Source organism: Odontesthes bonariensis, chromosome 14 (genome assembly GCF_027942865.1).
Source record: "Odontesthes bonariensis isolate fOdoBon6 chromosome 14, fOdoBon6.hap1, whole genome shotgun sequence".
Classification (NCBI taxonomy): Eukaryota; Metazoa; Chordata; class Actinopteri; order Atheriniformes; family Atherinopsidae; genus Odontesthes; species Odontesthes bonariensis.
The window spans coordinates 17,101,172-17,124,507 of record NC_134519.1 but is presented as its reverse complement, the minus strand read 5'-3'; the positions used below and the strand labels follow the sequence as shown (position 1 = coordinate 17,124,507).

The window sequence follows — 23,336 nt, the reverse complement described above, 5'->3', positions numbered from 1 at the left end:
TATATTTATTATTCAAACCGTATATATATATAATATAACATACAGTATATATGTAATGATTTTTATACTTAGGCAATTAGATGTGAATGATAAGTAAATATTTTTCAGGAGCAGGCATGCCAAATTGTTCAGATTACTTGCCAGGATGATTGATACCTTGCCAATTGACTTATGGTGCTTAGTATAATATTTTGCAAGGTGATTAAGCTTTCTTGTGAAATTGCCTACAGTTATATTTGTCACTGTAAACAGTTTAACTGTGAACTGCAGATGAACCACAGTGCAGCGCTGTCTTCCAGATCTGATCACTGTGTCTTTCAAAAGCCAAGATCAAATGAATATTCAGCTTTTATCGGTAAACTTTTGCAGAAATCTAATACTGAGAGAAAGCCCCACGTACAATGTATTACATTTTGTTGATGGGTGAAATTAACACAGCATTAACAACATATGGGCATAATGTAAAACATCTAAGAAATACAAATGACTCATCCTGCACTTGGGGATGTACACCAATACCAAAGAAGGTTTTCTCGAATTTATAAAAACCCTGTTAGAGGTGAAGCAAAATGTGTGCTGCCAACTCAAGGTTTGAGATCCCCTCCTCCCAGGGAAAGACAATGAGTGAAATACAGCTTGAAAAGTTTCAGGATTAATTGCAACAATGGATTCAATCATTTTGTAAATATGATTTTTATTTTTTCAACTGGGGCTGTACTGGGACTATCACTTCTCAGCAAGAAGGTTCCTCATTTGAATCTCGACCAGGACCATGTTCTCCCCAAGTATGTCTAGCTTTTTTCCTGATATTACAGATTTCTCCTCTTACTCTTCAAAAACATGCATGTGAGGTTGATTGGTGGCTCTAAATTAACTGTAGGAGTGAGTGCGAGTGTGCACAGTTGTTCGTCTCTGTGTTGGCCCTGTGATGGACTGACAACCTGTTCAAGGTGTATCCTGCCTCTTGCCCAATAACAGCTGAAATAGTCTCCGTCCCCCCCCGTGACCCTAAATTGAATGAATTGGGAATAGAAAATAGACAGACGGATGTTTTAACAGTCTGAATTGACACTAATTTAAACTTTTTAGAATAGCAGGATAATTTGCTTGGGTGCCTTGAGATGACAGTTTGTTGGGATTATACAAATAAAAATGATTGAAATTGAATTTCATTTCATGACAGCAAATTGTAACATATTTTGAAAATTCATTTTATGTTTTCTAAATAGTTAATCTTCGTGTTCCCAACCAACAACGATGACCGTGTTTGGTTGAAATTTTGAATGCGATCCATTCCAGTGAATTGGAAAAGTAAAGAGAAATATCAGAATGAGCCTTTATTTTGAGTTCATCCATGCAGCGTAGCTACTTACTTGAGGTCAGCCATTAACCAACACACGCCCAGAGACTGACGCTCCTATTGAGAAATGTGCGTGCGTTTATGTGTGTATGGACAAGTCGTTAAAACCCCCAACTCGTCACATTCCCACGCTCACGGAGTTTGCTGCATCTGCTTTGAAGTGCAGTAACTTTTGGATGTGACTGGTTGCCATGGCAGCATGGAAACCATCTGTAGTTTTTTTTTTGCGATAAAACGTATTTTAAAGCGTTTTAAAATACGTTTTAAAAAAATGCGTAACCATAGTGTTATTTAACCTCAAAAAATTACTTTGAATTGTTTTTAACAAATTAATATAGCACTAGATCAAAAATAAGTCAAAATAAAGACTTAAAAAGTTTTATGCCTCAACATGCAAGCAGTGTTGAGGCTGAACTCAAACATGAGCTGCATCAATCTAATCACTCGAAATTTGAAATAAGTGTCGTCCAGAATAAGCACAATTTCTGTATGTTACAGAATTTCAAATCCGTGTTTTCTGTTTTCAGTTTCGAGGGAGACTAATTTTTCCCCAGGAAAAGGTCTCGTCCCCCACTGTACCCCCTGCTATTTCGGCCTATGTCTTATATTTCCAGTTCCAAATGATGTGAAATATGTACCAAAGGCTTCATTCTTGATTCACAGGAAACAATTTATGATAAAGCAATTTGGTCAATTTGCGATGAAGCTGCTTTCTTATGATCACAGAGCAGATTTCTTATCTTATCTCAGATCTTCCTCAGCAGTCATAGGTTTTCACATTGTAGTTTTTGTTTTGTTTGCCTGGCTATCAAGGCTGTAGTTAAACACAATACTTAAATGTAGGCCCTATTTAAAGATATAAACCACTGCTCCAACAGTACATAATTTAGTAAAAAAAAAAAAAAATGTGTATGGGTAAATTTCTGTATGGCTGTTTACTGTAGACTAGCATTGCTGCATTAAGCTGCTTCTAGTGCTTTAAACCATTTCAGGGTTTGCCCCTCTGGAAACAAGCTGTCACTGGGTGAAAGTATTTTATCATACAGTCCAGTTCAGCTCAAACTGACCTCAGTCTACACAAACACTGACTGTACGGTGCTTAAAACGCCCACAGAGGAGAGGCTGTCACACCAATCATAAATTAAGACACTGTGAGATGAATAATCTCTGTGAAACCTGAGAAGGAATTGTGAATAAGTTCAGTATGTATTGCCATGCCGCTCTCTCTCCTCTCCTCTCCCCTCTCTGCGCTGATGGGAGGAGCGCAGCGCAGCTCTCTGTATAAGAAGTGTTGAACGTACTACAAGGGATTTTACACAGCTACTCAGGAGAAACGAAATGATCTGCCCTGGAGCCGCAGCAAAATGCTGGATGGACACCTACTCCTGGGATGGTTATCGTTCACAGTTATAGTGTATCTTCTCAACTTGCCTGGACCCACCACAGCATACTTCGGGTAAGGACTGACAAGACAGACACGCTGCGCTGTATGTCCATGATGCTGCTTTCATTGATTTGATTGGTTCCTGAATCACAAAGCAGGTAATTACTTTTTTTCCCCCCCAACATACCTCGCCGTTTAGTCAATACAGAAAGTGTACAGCATAAATAAACTTTATTTATCTTGATTGCAGTAGTATCTGCGGGTCAGCGAGGTGTCACTTGGAGGCCTTGCAGCTGGTGTCTGCAGCAGGTTGTCTGCGCATTTATCTCAATGAAACTAATGACAATTTAAAAAAAAAACTGTATGTAGCCGATACGGTGATTAATCCGCAGCCTCTTAACGAATCGTCTGTTAGAAATAGATATGCGAAGCCAAGGAGTAATGGTGACCGGGGGATACTTCTCCCCATTCTTTCTCTGACAATTGAGAGCCACTGTGAAGTCACACATGGCACGAATTGAATGGCAGGTAGCAGTCGAGTGATTATTTTGCTGAAACACTTGTAAAATCATATCCTCAGTCGACTCTGAAAACAGCCGCACGGAGCGAAAGGTGAGTGTATATGCCTCAGACTCAACAGCTGGTAATAATAAAGCAATCTGACTGACTGAACTGGTGGCCGAAACGTCTGCTCAGCTTGCACAGAAAATTCCCCCATCCAGCATAAACATCGCACAGCCCTGGCAGGGTTTTTTTCTGCTGCCTCCATCAAATTTTAAAAAACACTTGGAACATGTGTAAGGAAATTAATCTGAAAAATTGAGCGTTACATGAATCGTGTCATACACACAATAATGTTTAATTTAGGAAAGGCACCAGGGTGTATATTTCAAAGTAAGTTATACCCAGGGAACGCCTTGGATTTTAGGTGTAGCCCATATGACCTCCACTTCCAAGTGGCCACTAATGTTCCAGTATGTCGGCTCTCCTGAGCTGCACTCTGGGTTTCTGAACATTTAAAGTCCTGGACAAGGTCATTCAAATGAGGTCAGCGTGTCAGGTGGGACAGCAGTCATGTTTCACCTGCAACCAGAGATTTTTGCTCTGAAAACTTTGAAGAATGTGACAATGATCTCCTAAAAAACACAAGTTCTATTCTTAAAAAAAAAAAAAAAAAAAAAAAGGAAAAAAAGTCTGTTGATGGGTGTTGTTGGCGTTCCCCAACTGGCTACAAACCCTGCAGACACACATAGAGACAAATGGTTGTGGACTGCAAAGTGATGACACCTGAGGCCTTTCAGCAGAGTCAGTTCAGAAATTTATGGTAGGTATGGGTGTTGTGCAGGATCCAGGGGTGTTAGGCGATCTGGGAACTGTTGTGAATCTGCAAGAGAGCACAAGAAATGTCTCCCTAAGGGCCTGTTCGCCCTGTGTGTTAGACCTGTTGACCTGTTAAAGTGGGCTTTGCCTTCTCCTGAATTATCTTGTGAAAAGGGGTCATTGGTTTTTTAAATCACTTAGACTCATGTAATACACGTCATCTTTTTCATATCTCTCTGTAATGTTATTCTTTTTTGTGTTGCACCAAAGCATTGGCACTCATCCTTGGAACGTGAATTAAGCAAACACTTAGTATGGAACCTGTAAAAGGTCTTTATGATGGAAATATCTCAGTCACTCAGAAAAAGTACCAACATGTTTAATGCTAATGCTTGCATCGAGCGCTTTCTCAGACTTGGTTTTTGGTTTCAATTCAGTTCTAAAATTGCATTAGAAGGACAAATGTGACCTCGGTCTCTGTTTCTGTCTCTCTTCCTGTTTCAGTGTCGCCCTTGGCAGGCAGTAGGTATTAAAGCTGACATGCCAAATTGGCACTCACTTCAGCCTTAATGGTCTTAATGGTAGTGCATATTTACTTATTCAGTTAGCACTTGTTTTCAATTCCCTCTGTCAGTCTGTTCTCTATCTGTGGCCTGTGTAGTACGGAGAGACATGTGGTATTACAATACTCCAGATTTATTATTCTGCGGCCCTGTGAGAGGGGAATATGAATGAGTGTCAGTGAATGATTTAGCCCTGCAGCTGAGGAACATGAAACATACCGAAAGAGCCTGCACAGGTGACACAGATACAAAATGTGACTGCCCCGTGGCCAACTTCCCAGAAACTTGATACCGGTGACGCTCCAGCATTGACTGGGGGTGGACGCACTAACACAAACCTGTTCAAATAAATATTCCATGAGCATGAGGCATCCTAGGGCCTCCTGGGTACTGATTTACTCAAAATAGAGGGTCAATGTTGCATACCCAATTTCCAGAGTGCGGTGGAGCGTAAGTGTAACATAAACACAACCTCTCCTGCCCATAGTCTGCTCAGCCGAGGGTGGGGTGGGATTCCTGGCGTAGTCGAGCACCCGCTTAAATTCTCATCCTTTGCCACAAGAATGTGAACACTCATTTTCACTCCCTCAGCCTGTTCTGGCAGGTGCCACTTCTGCTGCCCCGTTATCATCAGAGTTCAAATTGGAGATACTCACCAGGCTTTCCTTGCCAAAGATTATAGCATCTTGATGAGATATCGTGTAAACTTTCAGCTCAGTTGACCCCCGTCAGGGCTCATGCAGCTCTCTGAGATGTTGGTTTAAATTTGAGTGTTGGTAAAAGGCATGTCATTCTGTGGTCTTGTAAACTGTGCTGAATGTGAGTCCTCAAACTAAGTCAAGTTTGTTTTTTATTTAGTTTATGTGCGACATATACAGGAAGGCTGCCCACAGTCATGCGACTGGGATTCAACAATCAGAGACACCGCAGCATGCGGAGGAAGCAAATATAGTGGGAGCTGTTTAATTATTGTGACATCTGTCATCAGTTTGTTCCTGAGGCGAAGTTGTTACCCTTTCAGTTGGTAATATTGTTTCCAGTGCTCCATTAAGTGAGGCAATTTGCCAAAAACAACAGGATAGAAAATGGGATGTGTGCAGATTTATTGAGGGTGATTTCTTCTTCGTTTTTTTTCTTTATGTAGTTGTAAAAGGTTTTTATCACTTTGCAGAGTTGGTTCCTGGTGTGCATCAAACAGCTGCATGTTTTTAAAGGAGAACACAGCACAAAAATGTTACAATTTGTTTTTTAAGCGGCTCCATGTAACCATTTCCTCTGGTTCCCTCCTGTCTTCTGGCTTGCCTGCCCTATGTGCGTGCTGGCAAGCCTGCAGTGGTTTGTGGGGAGCTCCTGGGTGATTACCACTCATTAGAAGGAGCAGAGTTAGTGTGGGCTCAGGCTGGCGTTGCCTGGCAGACAGTGGTGGCAGGCGTCTCATTACCAGACCTTAAGGACTGATTAGCCCTGACGTGCAGCAGGGCGGGGAGCACCGTTGATAGAGGGATTTCCCAACTTCATAGGATATCCTGTAGCTACAGCCACACCTCTAAGGGTATCACTTTAGCATGAGCCAAGAAGATAGGATTCTCTCAGCACCGGTGCTGTGACAGTGTAGATGGGTGAGATCACACAAACCTGGGGTCTTAGATAACTGACTGCATGGCCTCTTAAAAGACAGCTTTTGTTATATTTAGGCTTATCCATCCAGATTTGAGTTAAGCCATGATTTGTCTTTTATGTCTTGGCTCCATCCATGTGGAACGGTCTGCTAAACCCATGGATGCCACATGGTGGTGATGAATCAAAGTGAAGGATGGCTCTCAATCAGAAGCTTTTCGTTTAGATATTGGAAAATTGGAGAAGAAATAGGAAAAGTTTAAAGGTGACTTCCTGCACAGACTTGGCCCCCCAAGTCTGTGCAGGAACAATAACCTGCGTGATGCTTAATTGTTGTCAACATTTTGGATTGTCCAAAAATGTCCAAGACTCTTAAAGAGAGAGAGAAAAAACAAGGAAATAAACAAAAATCAACTCACGTCTCCAAAGAGATTTCTGTCTTTACACTGCCTGATGTACACATTGTTTTCATCAAATTACAGAAAAATACAGAAGTTGGTACACACCTTTGTTATGAAGGTTGCAAGTGGGTTGTTATGGGGCCTATACTGTATAATAACACGGTTGTACAGGATATTTTTGAAGATTACTTGGTTTGGCAAAGCTTTTGAAATCCATACAGCTCTGGTGTCATCAGCATGCCGAAAAGACCACAGCTGAAAGACTTATTTGATTATGAAAACGGCAGCTCCAGCTCAGTTCCAGCAGTCAGCTGTGCACTCTGTTGGTTAGAGGAGATGAAGAGGAACCTCCCATAGAAGGGAACTCATGTTGCTCTCACTGCAAACATGATGATTTTTGCAGATGGAGCTGGACATTGGGCAATTTGCATAACAGGAAAACTAATATAGACTCAGGATAATTTCAGTGGTCAGACATTGATGAGATGAGGCTAGTTTGTGCAACCTCTATGTCCTGTGTTTTCCATCCTTGAGATTTTTATTTTATTTTTTTTTTTACAAGTAAATCCTGCCAGTCTGGGGATAAATGAGACATGGCACCTCACATGTATCAAGATTGGCAGATTAATTAAAACCTTCACTTTGTTTAGATGTTCTAAAAATATTTATGCATTTCACAAGTGCAGCTAAAAGAAATTTGATATTTTCTTTTCATGATTATACTTTTTTTCACCAGCAGTTAAGATTACATAGTAATGCAGCTCTAAGCAAAGTTCCCAAATGTTGAAAGAAAGCCTTTTTTTTTCTTTTAAAATGCAGATCGGACTGATCTGGATGATCATCTTCAGCACAGTCCTTTGGAGGCCTGACCTAATGTGAACACAAGGCTCCACTTCAAATATGAATGTGTTTGTAAAATGCGTGTTATTACATACACTGATGTTAGCCCCCAAAGGCCTATTTATCCATAAAGCCTGAGCATTAGTTTGAGAACGTACAAAACCAGGCATAAACTGACATGAATGGGCCAAGAAACAGCAGACGTCCCCTGATTAACCCCAGAGGAGTGTATGTTCGTTTGCATGACATTCAACTTGTTACTACTGCTTTAATCATCACGCTGTTTTCGAGTCAGTTGCTTTCACTCCAGGCAATATGAGCTGTGTGTGCGTGCACAAAGACAAATGTCAGGTGGGGTGAATTAAGAGCACCTTTTCTTTGAACTTACTTACTCAGTACTGTACAGGAGATTAAAATGAATCCTGAAAAAAATCCTCCTGTCGTGGCACTGAATGACTGTTGAACTGCAGTTACCAAGACACGAGTGACTCAAAAAACAAAATAGCTTGCGTTTCGTCTTCTGTTTTGTAGTTTGACTCTCATGTGGAGCTTATTCAGAAAAGTTTTTTTACAGAATTGCCGCAGAAACAAGCAAACCTGACATTTCGAACCTTGTAAATGTCTGCTTTGTTGGATTGCTTAGAGTTTAAAATGAAGCTGTTTTTGTCCAAATAACAGTTTTGTCCAATCTGGCTCTCGTGTCAGCATGTGGAATTGGTAAGAGCCGAGTACAGTGCCTGAACATGTCTGGTGTGTCGGTGCGCTGGTACAGGGCTGCTCTGTGCCATGGTGTGGGCTAGATCAGGAGAGTCATGCGGACAGTGCTGCGCGCCCAATCTGTGCCAGTCACACAGTGACTATAACTGAGCTGCTGACCTTAGAAGCTGTGAGTTCTCACATAGCAGTTAAACCTCTTACCATGCCACACACTTCTCAAACCCGGGTCCTGTAGTACCACTGTGGATTACAAATAAGGCTGAGCAGTGAATTTCCCCTCTTTTTCTTTGTAATTAATACAATTTTTTGAGCACAGTATTTTCTTTTGAAAAAACATCGAGAATAAATTGACTGATAATAACTTTCTTCTCATGCATCCTGTCATTCACATGAAAATATCAAGAGAGTACTTATACAGGAACTCAGCCCAATCATTCAGTTTGTAGGAGTAGTCCGACATGCTCTGTGTGGGCTGTAAATGACCAGACGGGACTGGCAGATGACATAACTTTTGGTCATATCCTGTTAAGTCATACAAGATAGTGAACCCCCTCCCCCTCCGAACACTGAATAGCAGTGCTTCTAGTTGTTGCATGACATTCTCAGTGCGCAGAAAGGCTCATTACTCAACTCATAATGACTTACTCAGTCCCGGACCAGTACCACTTTATTTTCAAAGTTGTTCTCTCATGTTACTATCACCCAATCACCCAATGATTTCAACCATGGGCCAATCTAATCTTAGCTGCATACATACAACCCCCCCCCAATCTTTTTCATAACTTCAATAATCGTTCAGAGAATAAGCTGTATCCCAATGTTAAAAAATTGTCTGTGTTCAGGCCACAACTTCTTCCTCTGTGTTCAGGAGAATAGCCTGGAGACTCCTTGAATCAGAGAGTCATTTGACACCGATTCATGATTTCTTCAATTATTAAAGTCTAAGCTGTAGTACACATTGTTACCCATAGCTAGAGTGGGCCAGAGGGAAAACACCACGCACACTCACATTCCTACTACCTCTGGCATGGCCCAGGCTGTGATACACCAGATGGGACTTGGGCAGGGTGGTCTGAAGTTCATCCAACATTTCTGAGAAAAGCACGTAACCCCCCACCCCCTGAAAAAAACAGCATTTTAAATGCTATGAAGGCACGAAGAAAAAGTGAAAGAGAGGAAAGTAGTTTAGCACTGACGAGTCCAATTTCCTCCCGAAACTCTGTGTTTAATTTAATGATTAATATCCCCTTTTTTTAACGCACACAGATTAATCTCCTGCGAGCACTGTAGTTTGTCTTCCTGACAGTTGAACTCTTCTAGGACACACGTCTGTCATTGTCTTTTGTAGGTTAAGTTCATAGACAGCTTTGGTTTTGTCTAGAGGAGGATTCGTTTTAAGCCAACAGCTGGCCCAAATGATTGACATCCGTTTAGAGTAATTGACCGGTGGGAATAGGGGAAGTTCGGGGAGGTTGGAAAAAAAGGCGGAGGAGAAGGAGAGGGGGGTAGTTGTGATCTCCGAGACACCAGACCACACAACCTGCAAGTCCAGGCTAATGGAGAAATTGTGGCTTTTGTGCTTTTTCTGCCTGGGCGCGTTCAGCCGCGACAGACTCTCGTAGGTGTTGACTTAAGGTTGTTAGAGCCTATATGCATGCGCACATGAATGCACGTGCACAGATATGTGTACGGTAACCGCATATACAAATCTGTGCAGCTTAAGAGATGCATGAGCAGACACTGGCTGAAAGCTGCCAAAACACAAATCCAAAAGAAAAAGAAAAAGAGAGCAGACGTTGTCGTTGTGAAGGTTTCGTGGTATCTCCAGTGGTGGTCGCACATTAGTTCTGTAATGTCACTCATTTATCCACAGCTCATCAGATTTGAATGAACAAAGAAAATTCGGCGTGTTTGCTTGATAATCAATGAGTTAATTGTCTGTGTTAGATCTACTGTTTTTTCAAGTCTCATCCTGGATTTCTTTAGTCTCTTGAGATTAATGTACACACACCAACTCAGCTGCCTTTGTTTACATATGGTTTTGCAAGTATATGAAAAACACCAGCAGTTAAAAAGATAAGTGTTTTTGTAGTTTATATTTGCATAAAGTTAAAGTAAGAGCGATGTTTTCCACTACGTAAGAGTGATATTATTACACTTCCTCAACTATTTACATACCAGACTAATGAAGAGCTTGCAGAAGTACCAGCTGAGGGTCACTTCCAGAACAGTGGTGTGAAGCCAGAGAGGGAGTGATGATGGCGAAGTTTAGAGCTAGTCAATGATTTCCTCAAGGGATCGACTCTGAGGCTCCACTATGTGAAATGAGGCATTTTCAGTCAACCCGTTGCATTTGGAAAATGTATATAAAGTAAATGTCACGGGCAATGGGAGGTGCTGACAGGTAAAGAGAAGGGACTAAACAAACTCCAGTGTTACTAAGTGAAAGACGGTGGAGGAGGTGCAGCGTTAGAATGGGTCAGCAGTGTCTGCGAGAAGTGTGTAGAGGCAAGTGTGTGTGAATGGAAAAAGCAAAGCTGAGCAAACATCAGCAAGAATCCAGCATTGCATAGGATAATAATGAGTTTTATATGTTGGTGTTATATTCCATGTGTAATTGGTGTTGCTGTGCCAACACCTCAAACATCTCCTCAAACAAAAACACCTACAGAAAATAGTGCATGATATGAAAACATATGCTTTAATTCAGTGTGAAGGGGCAGCAGGTACAGGCACTTTGGCACCATAGATTTTATTATTAATCAACATATTCAGTGTTTGGTCCCTCTCTCCCAATGCACCTTTTTTAACGTATAACTACTTTTCCTATAAAAGTAAATAGATCACTTATTAAAATAATCCTTTCCGATCTAACCAGTTGATGCAGGATTCCACCTTTGTGTTTTCTTCAGTTTTCATATCCTTTAATCTGATCTACTCGGCACGTGCATTTCTTGGGACCCGAGGAAGTACAATGGTGCCTTATGATGAGCATTTTGCATATTGTGATGCTTTCTGATACAAACCCTGATTGCCTGTTTTTGCCTTTGGAAAACAACTGTGAAATGTTGTGCCACCCACCTTAACAAGTAAATTCTCTTCCTGTGTAACGCGCTGCAGTGAAATATGGGCTCAGTTATAAAAAGATCAGGTCTTGCTACGTGCAACTTGGTTCATGGTGGTTTGTCACTCCCCGGTTGGGTTTAGGTTATAAGATCACTTGGTTAGTCATAGAAATGAAAATCACTATGTTAGGGTTAAGAAACATAATGATTATAACTAAATACATATTTTGTGCTATGCCTCCATTTTTACACTCTGCACGCTGTTGCACTCTCAACCACTACAGGTTGTACATTCTTTTAACGCACTCATAGGTTGTTTCTGCCTGCATGAACAGATTACCCATGGGGTTGTTTTTGGGAAGAAGACAGTCTCGACTGCATGTGAGATGTTTTGTCAATATAATGCACAAGAATAAACTTGATTTAGATCCTTTTAGACACTTGTCATGCTACAAGCCATGGTTTCCATTGGGTTGTTCAGAGCAAGACCGTGCTTCGATGCTTGAACTTATACTGCTGTGTGGTGCAACAAATACTTTTGTGACCGGTAGACACAAGCCATCCAGCGGGCCACGAAAGGCACAATGAAGGAAAAACCTCATTGCGTTGAATTGCATCCAACAAGTTTGCATTTGCATTGAGACCTTGAAGAAAAGAACCACTTCCTGGGAATGGGTCTCTGTCCAAGTAGGCATGTCGGGTGATTTAATCGTAATGTACCCTGTTATGGTTAGACCATATGTAAGGTGGAGTGTAAAACAAAGTGACCAAGTCCCTCTAGTAGATTTTTTTTGTTTTTGTTTTAAATGGTTGACTTTTCCATCTCTTCTTGTACACAGTTTACAGTCCCATGTGCAAACTTCGTTGTCTGAAAGACCCATTATACTCCTCGAACAGTTCTGTACTTTTTTTTCTTGTTCTTTTAAATCTTATAATTAATTGAAATATTAAGTAGTTTACCTAGATTTTTATACATATTCTTTCTGTGAGCTGTTAGTAAGCGAAGTGAAAGGGGTCTGGTATTTTATGGACTTTGAGTTTCATTTAGTTGTCAGACTACAACATCTGGCTGCATTTTTCTGCTTTTCTTATAAAAGTGGTCATTGCTTTAAGAAAAATCGCTCGTGATTCCTGTTTACCCCAAAGATTTAAAGCACAGATTTTTAATGATTTTTGTGATTCAGCTTCGAAGCAGTTCTCCAATTTTGTCCTCTAAGTGAGTTGAATGAGTTCGTTCTTCAGCAAAACTGCAGATTGATATTTTTTTCATATTGGAATGTGTGATGCTTTCTTGTGTGACAGCAGGAGTCAAAGTCCTGCATCCACTGAAAACATCTTTAATTTCCAGCAAGTTTCAATCAGATTAGAATTAAGCCGTTGGCTTCACCCTTGCTAATATTTAGGTATCGATTTATAAGCACTGGGGTTTTCTTTCTTTTTTTTTTAATGGAGAGAAAACTGAAGCATCTGTACATCTGTAATACTATTTGACTGTTCAGGTCTGTCACAGAGCGGAAATATTGCAAAAGAATGAGCCTCGGCCAGTAGCTTCTTCTCCGGAGATGTGAATAAGTATTTGTCTCTCCTCCACATTTTGCCCTCAGGCCGTCTTGGCCAGAAATATGCCTTTGTGGGAAAAACGCCTTAGACGCGGTACTGCTGAGATCAGTGTCATATCATCTTTGGCTTCCCCCCAGCTCCACTCAGACCATCCTTTTGTCTCAGACGAGCAGACGTCATGCAGACAGTTGAGGCATGTCACTCCGAGGGTCTTTGTTTCAGCAGGCATGTGGGCTTTTGGAAGATTTGATGCTGATACGTGTTACTATGCATGTCCTCCTGAGGAATGTGTGCGTCATGTAGGTGGTATTAATAAATTAAGACCACCAGTTGTCAGATGGAAAACTTTCCAGAGCTATTCATTGCACAAATTAATTTGACAGCTCTGGATTTTTTGATTAACAAACTGCTTCCTGGCTATGTATGGAATTTTAAAACATGTTTGATTCATTTTTCTGTCCTACCAACATTTCAAATGGTCTAAGGCAGGTACTCCACGTGGCGCCATCATTCAATTCTTGACTGCTTGCTTGTTGTAGAAATGTTGTGGAACGATTGTCAGTCACTTGCAACATACTGAGTAAGCTGGATTTGTTTGTTTTGGAATTGTTAGCACGTTTCCTTGACATTACTATCAGAGTGTATTTTAACAAAGCATGAAACAATTAGGAGGAAAGTGCCATTTGTTCAGAGAGAGACACAGTTCTTGCACATTAGCTTGTGCTGTACCACACAAACTATACCTTTTTTTTTTTTTCCATTCTCCAAGTGTTCTGGTAGATCAACCCCCGTCAAGACACCGCTTGCCAAGTTTCCATTTGAAATTCATAGCTGTCAGATTAGTTAAAAAAGGCAAACACACTTTGTAAAAGGGAAACCATTTCACCCAATCTGAAAGTAGATCCTGATTACCCGTCTTTGAATTGACTGCTCAGATTCTCAAGCAGGCTGTGAATGCATTAGAGAGAAAATATTATATACTGGAGCATCTGTGAGCTATTAAGTCCACTGATATGACACTGAGGACTCAAGGGGAAACATTTCAGTCAGTTATTGGACATAATAAAACAAATGTCTTGCTGAAGAACTCCTATGACCCTCTGTTAGAGGCTGTAGTGAATGTGAGTGGTGACAGAGTCCTTTCAGAAAAACAGCTATGAAGGCTGACGTGTAAGGAATGTGGATCACAGATGAAGACTTCGAGTATGTTAACTAACCTGGTGTGTTGACAACCAGCAAATACTCTGCACCTTTACAAAAAATATAGACAAGCTTTTTTATTGTTACTTTACGCTGTTTGGCTGTAATGAACTATATGGCAGGATTCCCATTTGCTGTGGTTTCTCCTCGCAGTCGTATTGCTGGATGACTTCTAATTTATTTGGCCATGTGTAGACTTTTTACAAGCAGGGTGGGAAGCAGAAAAATTCATGATTGTAATTCATTTAGTCTAAATTTACAATAACAGGCATTTTTTTGGTGGCATTTCAAATGGTTTTAGATTCAATTTAATTTTAATTGACATTTTATAAGATAATTTTGATTTGATGTTTCCCGATTACCATATAATTGAAGGCAACGAACTCCCTTAAGCCATATTGTAACATTTTTTAACATTAAAAGAGAAACTAAATGTACTAATTCTGATTTCAAACATGCAATTTAATGCAATTTCATGCAATTTCTTATATAAATAATTCTTTAGTTACTTTCAAGTGCCTTCTTTCTCTGGTGTCATTAAGAATTGTTTTAGTTCACCTTTTACAAGGATTGGAAATTACCATCTCAGCCCACATTGAAAGCCAAGGTAGAAGGTATCTGCATTTCATCAATGTCATCAGTGAGTGGGGTGTCTCTCTCCCCAGACACAAGTGTCCTTTAAAAATCTGTAGTCTGGCTGCAGATGCACACAGGCCTAAACACTTGTGCTTTTGTTAGATCTGTAAATCCATTTATTCTTCACTTTCACATTAGGGTGTAAAGGAGTCCAGAAATTACACATAATGAACAACTATGGTGCCAATCCTACCAGTTGGTGTGACCAAAATGGTCACAGGCTGACAGTCATGTCCCCTGTGTGTGTTTATGAAAATAATGCTCTGCTTTCCCCATCACAACCTCAGAACGCTGGTCTTTGGTTTTGCCAGCTATGTGGCAGTCCTTGCTTTGTGTGTTTTATATACGCCTCCCTTAAATAAACTGACGAAAGAAGTGCAACTCTACCACATGTTATCCATACCATGTTTAGAGCTCAAATCTTGCTGGTTATATATCAAATGGATTGCAGCTTTAACATTCTGAATACTGGACTTTTCTAAAACGGGAGTGTAAATCCTGCTGTGTTATCATGTGTGAATCTATACAGCTCTGCTGGAAGTGACATGCCACCCCTCGGGATATGATCTAAATATTAAACCAAGCATCTGCTGGCTACTGTTTTACATACATGCGCCATGCCTGTCACCTTCACAGCTTGTCATTGTTTAAACTATGTTCGTATACTAGTTGAATGCTGTGTTACTTATAAATTATAATCTCAAACTTCAGTTGAAAAAAGAATGAGTTGATAGCTTAAAATTGGGACAAAATGCCGTCAGGTGAAGATGGAACTTCCACCTTGCACACAATTAGCTCTCTACTCAGATATGCTTGTGGTGGTGGCTGATCTCGATCTCCAGCAAATGTTGAATTCCCCTGAACATTAACCACCTTTCATCTGAATTCATATAAACATTAACCAAGCTTTTGAGCATTATACCCCCCAACTGCGCTTCCTGTGCTGTTTGTGTAGTATATATTTGCAACTCTTATTGTTTACCCAGAAAGGTCAGCATCCTGTGTTTTATTGGATGTATCCACTCATTTTGTGGGCAGTTTCAACTGACGGATCTCTGTTGTTCCCTTCTAGGTTGACAGGTAATGAACCGTTGTCTATCCTGCCACTGAACTCTCTACCAGAGGAGACTATGGGCAGGGCTCACTACAAGCTGTGTGACCGGCTCAAACTGGAAAAGAAGCAGCGCAGGATGTGCAGACGAGACCCGGGCGTGGCGGATACCCTAAGGGAGGCCATCATCATGAGTGCCTTAGAATGCCAGCATCAATTCCGATTTGAGAGGTGGAATTGCACCCTGGAGGGGCGCCACCGAGCCAACATATTAAAAAGAGGTATGGGTACATAAGTTATTCCTGCTTCTTTCCGTTTGAACTCAGACAAATCTGACATTCCTTATTTTCTTCTTGTTTGTCTCCATTGTGCTTTTTCAGGATTTAAAGAGACAGCCTTCTTGTATGCCATTTCCTCTGCGGGCCTAACACACGCGATGGCCAAGGCTTGTAGCGCAGGACGCATGGAGCGCTGCACATGTGACGAGGCCCCAGACCTGGAGAACCGCAAGGCTTGGCAGTGGGGAGGCTGTGGAGACAATCTTAAATATGCTAACAAGTTTGTCAAGGACTTCCTTGGCAAACGCTCCAACAAGGACCTACGCGCACGTGTGGACATGCACAACACAAATGTGGGCATGAAAGTAAGTGTGCAGAACAGAATTGTGCAAGATTTGCACATGTGTTAGACATCTTGCATTTTCAAATTGAATTCTGGCTCTGTTGCCTTGCTTTGCTTGCGTAGGTTGTGGTGGAAAGTTAAGAATAGTTCAACTTTATAAGCTGCAACAGAGGCGTCAGCCACTAGAATTGCCTGACTCATCATGTATCTCGTGACTAATTGTCGCTACAGTTCCAGGCCTGTCCACCTTTGAATGGTAATGCATTGCATCCACGTGTATCCTGGTTTACTGATATATTCGTCAGGAAAAGTCTAAAAGAAGTGTATAAATGCACCATGGGAATAGATTTTTCTGGAACTCTTAAGGAAAAATTTGAAATATGGAATCGCCTTACGACGTCAGTCAACAATGTTTAGTATGACTTAATTTTAAGACATAAATAGTTATTCACAAGCATTTATTTGATATTAGAAATGTATAAGGGAGTTACATTAGAGGTGGTTAAATGTGTGCTAAAGCTAAGTTTAGGATACATCATTTCATTGGAGTATATTTGCAATAACTGTCAACTTTATTTTCCTATTATTAAAGTAATAAGTTCCACCAGTGAACACAGCAAAGTCTGACTTACAAAACACATTAATCTAACCAGAACATACTCGAAAAATAGAAAAAAAAAAAAAAATGAACAGTTTATTTTTAGTTACAGACTGTACTTTAAACAGAGATGTTGGCCGCATTAACCACAACTAATTAAAAAAAACCAACTCATTGTGCACTTTTTATTTCTGGATATAGTGTATGGTGGTGTCTTGGTTTTGACTTTTTTAATACAGGAGTTCCAACATTACAGTCCTGCTAAACAACTGCTGTCAAAGAAAAATTAAAAAGTTCAAATATACAGTTAAAATGACCAAAGTTGGATTTATTATGGCCACAGCAGAATAAAACTGATTGAGTTCAACAGGAAGGGAACTTTGGGAGAGTGAAATTTCTGAAAAAATAGTATGGAGTTTGAAACCTGGGAACAAAAGAAATCTGAACTGATTAAAGTATTTCCTACTGTAAATTTGGTGAATTCTGAAAGTGCTCATTAGTCGATATTTGGTCAGATTAGACAGGCAGCAACTTTCATTTGTGCTCTGGCACAATTCAGCAATTGTTTGTGGTGAGCAAATATGGGCTTTTCATCTTGGAAGTGATTTTAATGGTCAAATAAAAATAGGGAATGGTCGTAATCTGTCAAGCCAAAGCAAACTAAAGGTCTGAAATATGTTTCTTTTACTCTGCGTTTCTCTCATTGTAGCCATTTTCATTTTTGTTACAAAATGAGTTATAGTAAAGGCACACTTCCCAAATGTTTGCAGATACAAAATTCTCCCAAAAGGTCTTCCTATTCAGCTCGACTGTCCAAAACTCAATCTGTGAGGATTTTATTTGTGATAGAGATCTATAACACTGTTTTGTTCTTTTTGTCTGTGTGTGTGTGTTTCGTACATGTAGTGAGTCGAACCACATTTGCTCAGGATAAATTCCCACACAGAGAACAAAATTGGAATGTGCTAACCTCTGCATCTCCCTGACGTTTTAAAAGCTGACCGATCAAATTTTCTTGACCTGCTCGTGTGATGAATATGCCCTTCCTGTTCGCCGATCTCTTTCACAGTCTGAGAAGAGAAATGCAGCTTCTCTTCAAACCCCAGCTAAGACATTGTGTTCAACTAACTGATTTCCATGCGACATACTGCTTTTAACATTGGGGTTGAAGCAGCAATGAAATTTGGCAGACAGCTGAGAATCACTAAGTTGCATTTGAAATTATATGCGATTTTGTAAAAGAAGACTCTCTCTGGTTTGCGTCACCTCACTCTGTATTATGACAAAACTGCCATACAAGAAGATTGGGTTGATTAACTCTGGGTTTAGAAAATAGATTAAAAGTCAGAGGATAAATACAGCATTCCAGTGTCAGAATATTAAAAGTTCCTCTTTCCCATGGAAATAGATTGTCTTTGTGGAACCTTAATAGTCATAACCTCCCCTTACTTATCATGATAGCCATAAATTAGTTAAATTAAAGTAACCCTGGTTATGGCAAAACTAATACTCCCACCAACTATTATTCACATTCCCTTTTATTAGAGGCCTCAGACAGTATTATATTGCTATTCTTTAGTTCACTAGCCATTAGCAAAGCCTCTAATTTGCTCTTTTTATTATATGAAAAAAGGCAGTGAATGTTATAATTTTCCCTTATGTCTATTTCTCTTCGAAGCCAATTTACTCCACCCTATTCATCTAACTGTGAGCATAATTTGGCTCTTTCAAGTGGTGCTTACTAAACAAAGGCTTGTTAACTTGCATGGCTTTCATGCTTTTAGTGTTTCACAGCGGTTAACAATTTTCCTTTGTCTTTGCCCCAGGTAATCAAAGCTGGAGTGGAGACCACTTGCAAATGCCATGGCGTGTCAGGCTCCTGCACTGTCCAGACCTGCTGGAGGCAGCTCCTGCCCTTCCACGAGATTGGCAAGCAGCTGAAGCAGCGCTATGAGACCTCTGTCAAGGTCGGCAGCTCTACCAACGAGGCCACTGGGGAGGGAGAGATCTCTACAGGCCGGAGCCAGCAGCAGCAGCCACAACAGCAGCAGCAGCAGCAGCCGCCGCCGCCGCCGCAGCAGCAGCAGCAGTCCCTGTCTGGTTTCAGCGATCAAATTCCCCGTACTATGGACCTGCTTCACATCGAGGATTCGCCCAGTTTCTGTAAACCCAGCAAATACTCATGGGGCACTGCAGCCCGCAAGTGCTACAAGGACAAGAACTGTGACGCTATCTGTTGCGGGCGAGGCCATAACACACAAAGTAGGGAGGTGACCGGGCCCTGCCAGTGCCAGGTGCGCTGGTGCTGCTATGTGGAATGCAAGCAGTGCACACAAAGAGAAGAGGTCTATACCTGCAAAGGGTAAAAGCCGCCAGTCCCCCTCAATCAGTGGAGCAAGTGAGATATGGTTGTGTTGAAGAAGAGTTGTTGTTTTGTTCTCATGCGAGGTTTTGCATCCAGCCACAGAACAGTGTTCTGCAAACAAAATAAGGAGCGAGCCGAGAAGCAATAAGCACTTTGAGGGATTCTGTGGGTTGGGTTTGCGGAGGTCCTGCAGAATAAAAACTTTCACAGACAACTGGGTCAACATCTCAAGCTTTTTATCACAGCGTTGCCTTGAGGAGGAAATATTTTATTTTCCTTTTTACAAAATCTATTGCCACCATTTTACAAAAAAAACAAAAACATACAAACAAAAAAGCAGATGCCGATAATGAGGACCCAACAAAAGGACAGTAACGCCAACAGATTTATTTCTCGGGCTTTGCCCAAAGAGGAACGGTGCGTGTACGTGTGTATGTTTGTGAGCATGTGATAGATAGTAAGGGAGAAACAGAGTTGGAGTGACAACTTTTTACAGCAATGAAAATCATTTACAGACTGCTTTCAAAAAAACAAAATTAAACAAAAAAGACAGGGTGTAAGAATTACTCTACACGCACATATTTACACTCTCACACTTTGTGTGTTTGCATATGTATGTAAATAAATTCAGTTATGTTGTAATGATATTATACAAGCCACTTATCTAACTATGTAAAACAAACCACTAACCACACAAATGTTTTGTTGTTTGTGTGCTATTGCTCATTTATCTTCATGATTCATGTTGACTTTTTTGACTTTGGAAAGCAGCACGCTTGTTCAACATCTTGCTTTGGATAATTTATAGATCCTTTGGGACTACTCCTTCACCAGGAGGGGAAAAAAATATTGTTAATTTTTTTTTTTTTTTTTTTTTTGGCATTAATATAATATGAAGCTGTTAATACATACATTAACAGAAAATAATAAACCAGTCAGTTTAGGCTATTGTTAGCCTTGAGCGAACCAGTGTTCAGGGAATAACTAAAACCACTATATCTATTTGGATGAAATGGAAAGAAATTGTGCTAATGCAAAGAAAATCCGAGCTGGAGAGGTCAGTGGCCTCATTGAAGCTAACATCATTGCAACAGGTGATCATTTGATCAGCAGACAGTTCGTGTGTGACTCATAAAAAAATATGGAGCTCTGTGGAGCTTAAGTGTTCTTATTAGTTTTTCTTTTCACACTCTGAAGTTGTAAAGAAAACTGTGGAGAACTGGAGGAATGTAACTTCCTATCATTGCATCTCTCTTTCCTCTTCATCTGCCACAATTTGATTGAGCCATATAGACATGCAGTGTGCGCAGTAGAAGTTCAAACAGTATGGGGTCACTGAGACTGAAATCTCACTTGACCTGTGTGCAGATTTGCTCAAGTGAAGATCAAAGTTTAAGCCTCGTAGCTAATATGAACATATTTTATTGGACAAATTTTTGTGTTCCACAAATTGATGTCTACATGTAAACATCGAAGTTTCGCTGCTGTTTCTGAAGTCAGTGAAGCTGTTTTTATACATGAGTTTATTTGTTTTATTTGATGATATTGCCTGGTGCCATGTGACACAGTTAACACGGTGCAGTATATTGACCCCACCATGCAAATCGCAGTGATAGTGACATTATAAAACAACTTTGATATTGTTGGAAATACACTCATTTGCTTTCTTCAGAGTTGGGTGAGAAGATAGGCATCTCACTTGAATCTCTCTGGCAAATATACAGCAGCCGGAAGATAAAACAGGAGAAAAACGGGTGCATGATTCTGCACAAGTTAGCCAATCAACATGTTTAAAGCTCATCATTCAGAATGCTATATTTTAGTAAAAAAAAAAAAAAAAAAAAAAACTTATCTAATTGGCACTTTTGTAAACAAACAGGCCACAACATGTTGAGTTGAACTTCATCAGAAGCGGTGGATTTCACTGCTATCTGAGCTAACTGGCAGCCTAACGGGAAAGATATGAGCAAGATACTGATCTCATAACACAGGAAGAAAGCAAATGAGCGCATTTCCCAAAATTAACAAATCATTTCCATAATACATTGTTATAGTTTTATGAGAAATGCCTCTGTACATAAAAACAATGCAGACAATAACATTTTCATTGCATTCTCTGCACCTAGTTTCTGGGAACATTGTATATTATAAGATAGAGGACCTTATATGCCATATTTTAGATTGGTGTGAATTAACTACTGAGTGAGGGACCCAGCTTTGTATTATAGCACCATTCACGCACTGAAGCCCAAAAGCCCTTTAAAAGTATTTAAAGATCTGTATTTATGGATACAGTCCAGTGCAGAATTTTTTTTTTCTTTTGATGTAAATAGCAAAGGTTTCTTCTCCTGTGGTATAAAGACAAAAGTGAGGCACATGCTTAACTCTCACAAGCATCTGAAACAAAGTGATAATAAATATAAAGGGTGAAGTATTTTCTGGAAGCAGCACACAGTTATTGAAACAAGACGATTGCAGATTATAATCATCAGTCCTGGACTTAAAACTCTTCAAAACAGCAAAAGTGATAGTATTCAGAAATGAAGTATCACAGGAATCTAAATCAAAACCAACAGCTCTGACAGCAAAATCATGCTTTGGGGAAGAAATTCCCGCTTGTCTTATTTGTTCCGAGGAGATGAATTCCAAGCATTTTGATATGAGATGGCACGCCAAATAAAGACTGGTCAAAACACATACATAGAACTTTGCACGCTTCATGAAAACCATAATAGCTATGCTGAGACTCGTAGCACAAATGCCTGCTCCCCACAGCTTTTGGTGTGTTTTTGCTCCACACACTCCTCAGACCAAACACAGAGAGGTTCTCCACTATTGAATGGATTTGCAATAGTCATGACGGAAATACCAAATACACACAGATTGCATTTTTCTCTGTGTTTGTAGGTTGTACATAGTCCAATAAATTTCTCCTGAGAAAGACAAGCATGATGCAGCAGCGAGACGACTTTCTAGGTGTCAGAGTTGTTTGTATCGTCAAAAACAAAACTGTAGTGTTCAGTTATCAGTGGATCATGTACAAAATTTTATTTTGTTGAAAAGAATGAAAGCTAAATTATTTTTAAATATATTATGAGCATGTGTTTAGTGTAAATAAGGTCAAAAAGTCTAAATTGATTTTATATCCTGTATTTTTTACTCTGTTTTCCTTTTGGGTGTTTGTTTCTTTCGGGGTGGCTTCAAGAGGCAGTGTACATTAGAAACATGTTTCATTTCATATCTCAACATTGTCTGTCACCTGAGCACTAACAAATCCAAACAAATTTATAATCAACTTCTGTAGCTGTTTTATATCAATTTCTTAAAGTACTCAAAGAAAAATCACATTCAAGAATATTTTTATAGGATCTGATCTGTTTGTATATTCAACTATTTTGTTAAAACCTTCTTGAGTGCGTAATGTTGGCAATCACCATATACACCGTCCCGGGGAGTAAATTGCATCAATGTTGACTGATTTATACTAACCTTTGGGCACTCTACACGTATATGGACCATTTGTAAGGATTTGTACTGTGCTTGTAAAAGAAAAAGAAAAAAAAAAGATAAAATATGCCTACTATGTATTGCCATTTGTGATAATACTACACCAACAGAGTTTTGTCCATGTTCACTTATTCATGTCTTATTGGAACTCTAAATTATTTTCCTCTACCTCATGTGTATAGCTTGTAGGTATAAACAGATCACAAATGACTGGTAAGAATGTATTTAAGTTATTTAACATCTTTGTATAACAAAGGCGGAAAAAAATCTGAAATAATAAATGAATTTTTAAATGACCTCCTGCATAGTTTCATTATTTTTTGTCACTTGTAGCATTTAATTCAGTCAGATGACGATACACTCAAGATGCAATCGGCAAGCTGTGACGATGGTGGAATCCCGAGGAATATTGTACTCCTGAGATGAATTTATTGAACAGTCAATATGACAGTCATTTAAAGCTATCTATGAATCATCTATGAATTAGGAATGCTAAATGTTTGCTGTAGTTGGTTGCATATTAGATAAAAA

The 23,336-nt window shown here is 39.9% G+C and overlaps 1 protein-coding gene across 1 annotated transcript; it reads left to right on the top strand.

The window, feature by feature from the left end:
• Positions 1 to 2,634: 2,634 nt before the first annotated feature.
• On the top strand, positions 2,635 to 23,101 carry wnt9a (wingless-type MMTV integration site family, member 9A). Its single transcript, XM_075483193.1, has 4 exons — positions 2,635 to 2,816; positions 15,736 to 15,995; positions 16,095 to 16,357; positions 18,760 to 23,101. The coding sequence occupies exons 1-4, from the start codon at positions 2,725 to 2,727 to the stop codon at positions 19,297 to 19,299; spliced, it is 1,155 nt and encodes a 384-aa protein (XP_075339308.1). The 5' UTR covers positions 2,635 to 2,724; the 3' UTR covers positions 19,300 to 23,101.
• Positions 23,102 to 23,336: the final 235 nt, after the last annotated feature.

Excerpts from the sequence above, each read along its gene's own strand:
- wnt9a (XM_075483193.1), top strand. The coding sequence starts at position 2,725 with ATGCTGGATGGACACCTACTCCTGGGATGGTTATCGTTCACAGTTATA. Across the intron at positions 15,996-16,094 it reads AGCCAACATATTAAAAAGAG|GATTTAAAGAGACAGCCTTC; the intron begins GTATGGGTACAT and ends GTGCTTTTTCAG. Across the intron at positions 16,358-18,759 it reads ACACAAATGTGGGCATGAAA|GTAATCAAAGCTGGAGTGGA; the intron begins GTAAGTGTGCAG and ends TCTTTGCCCCAG.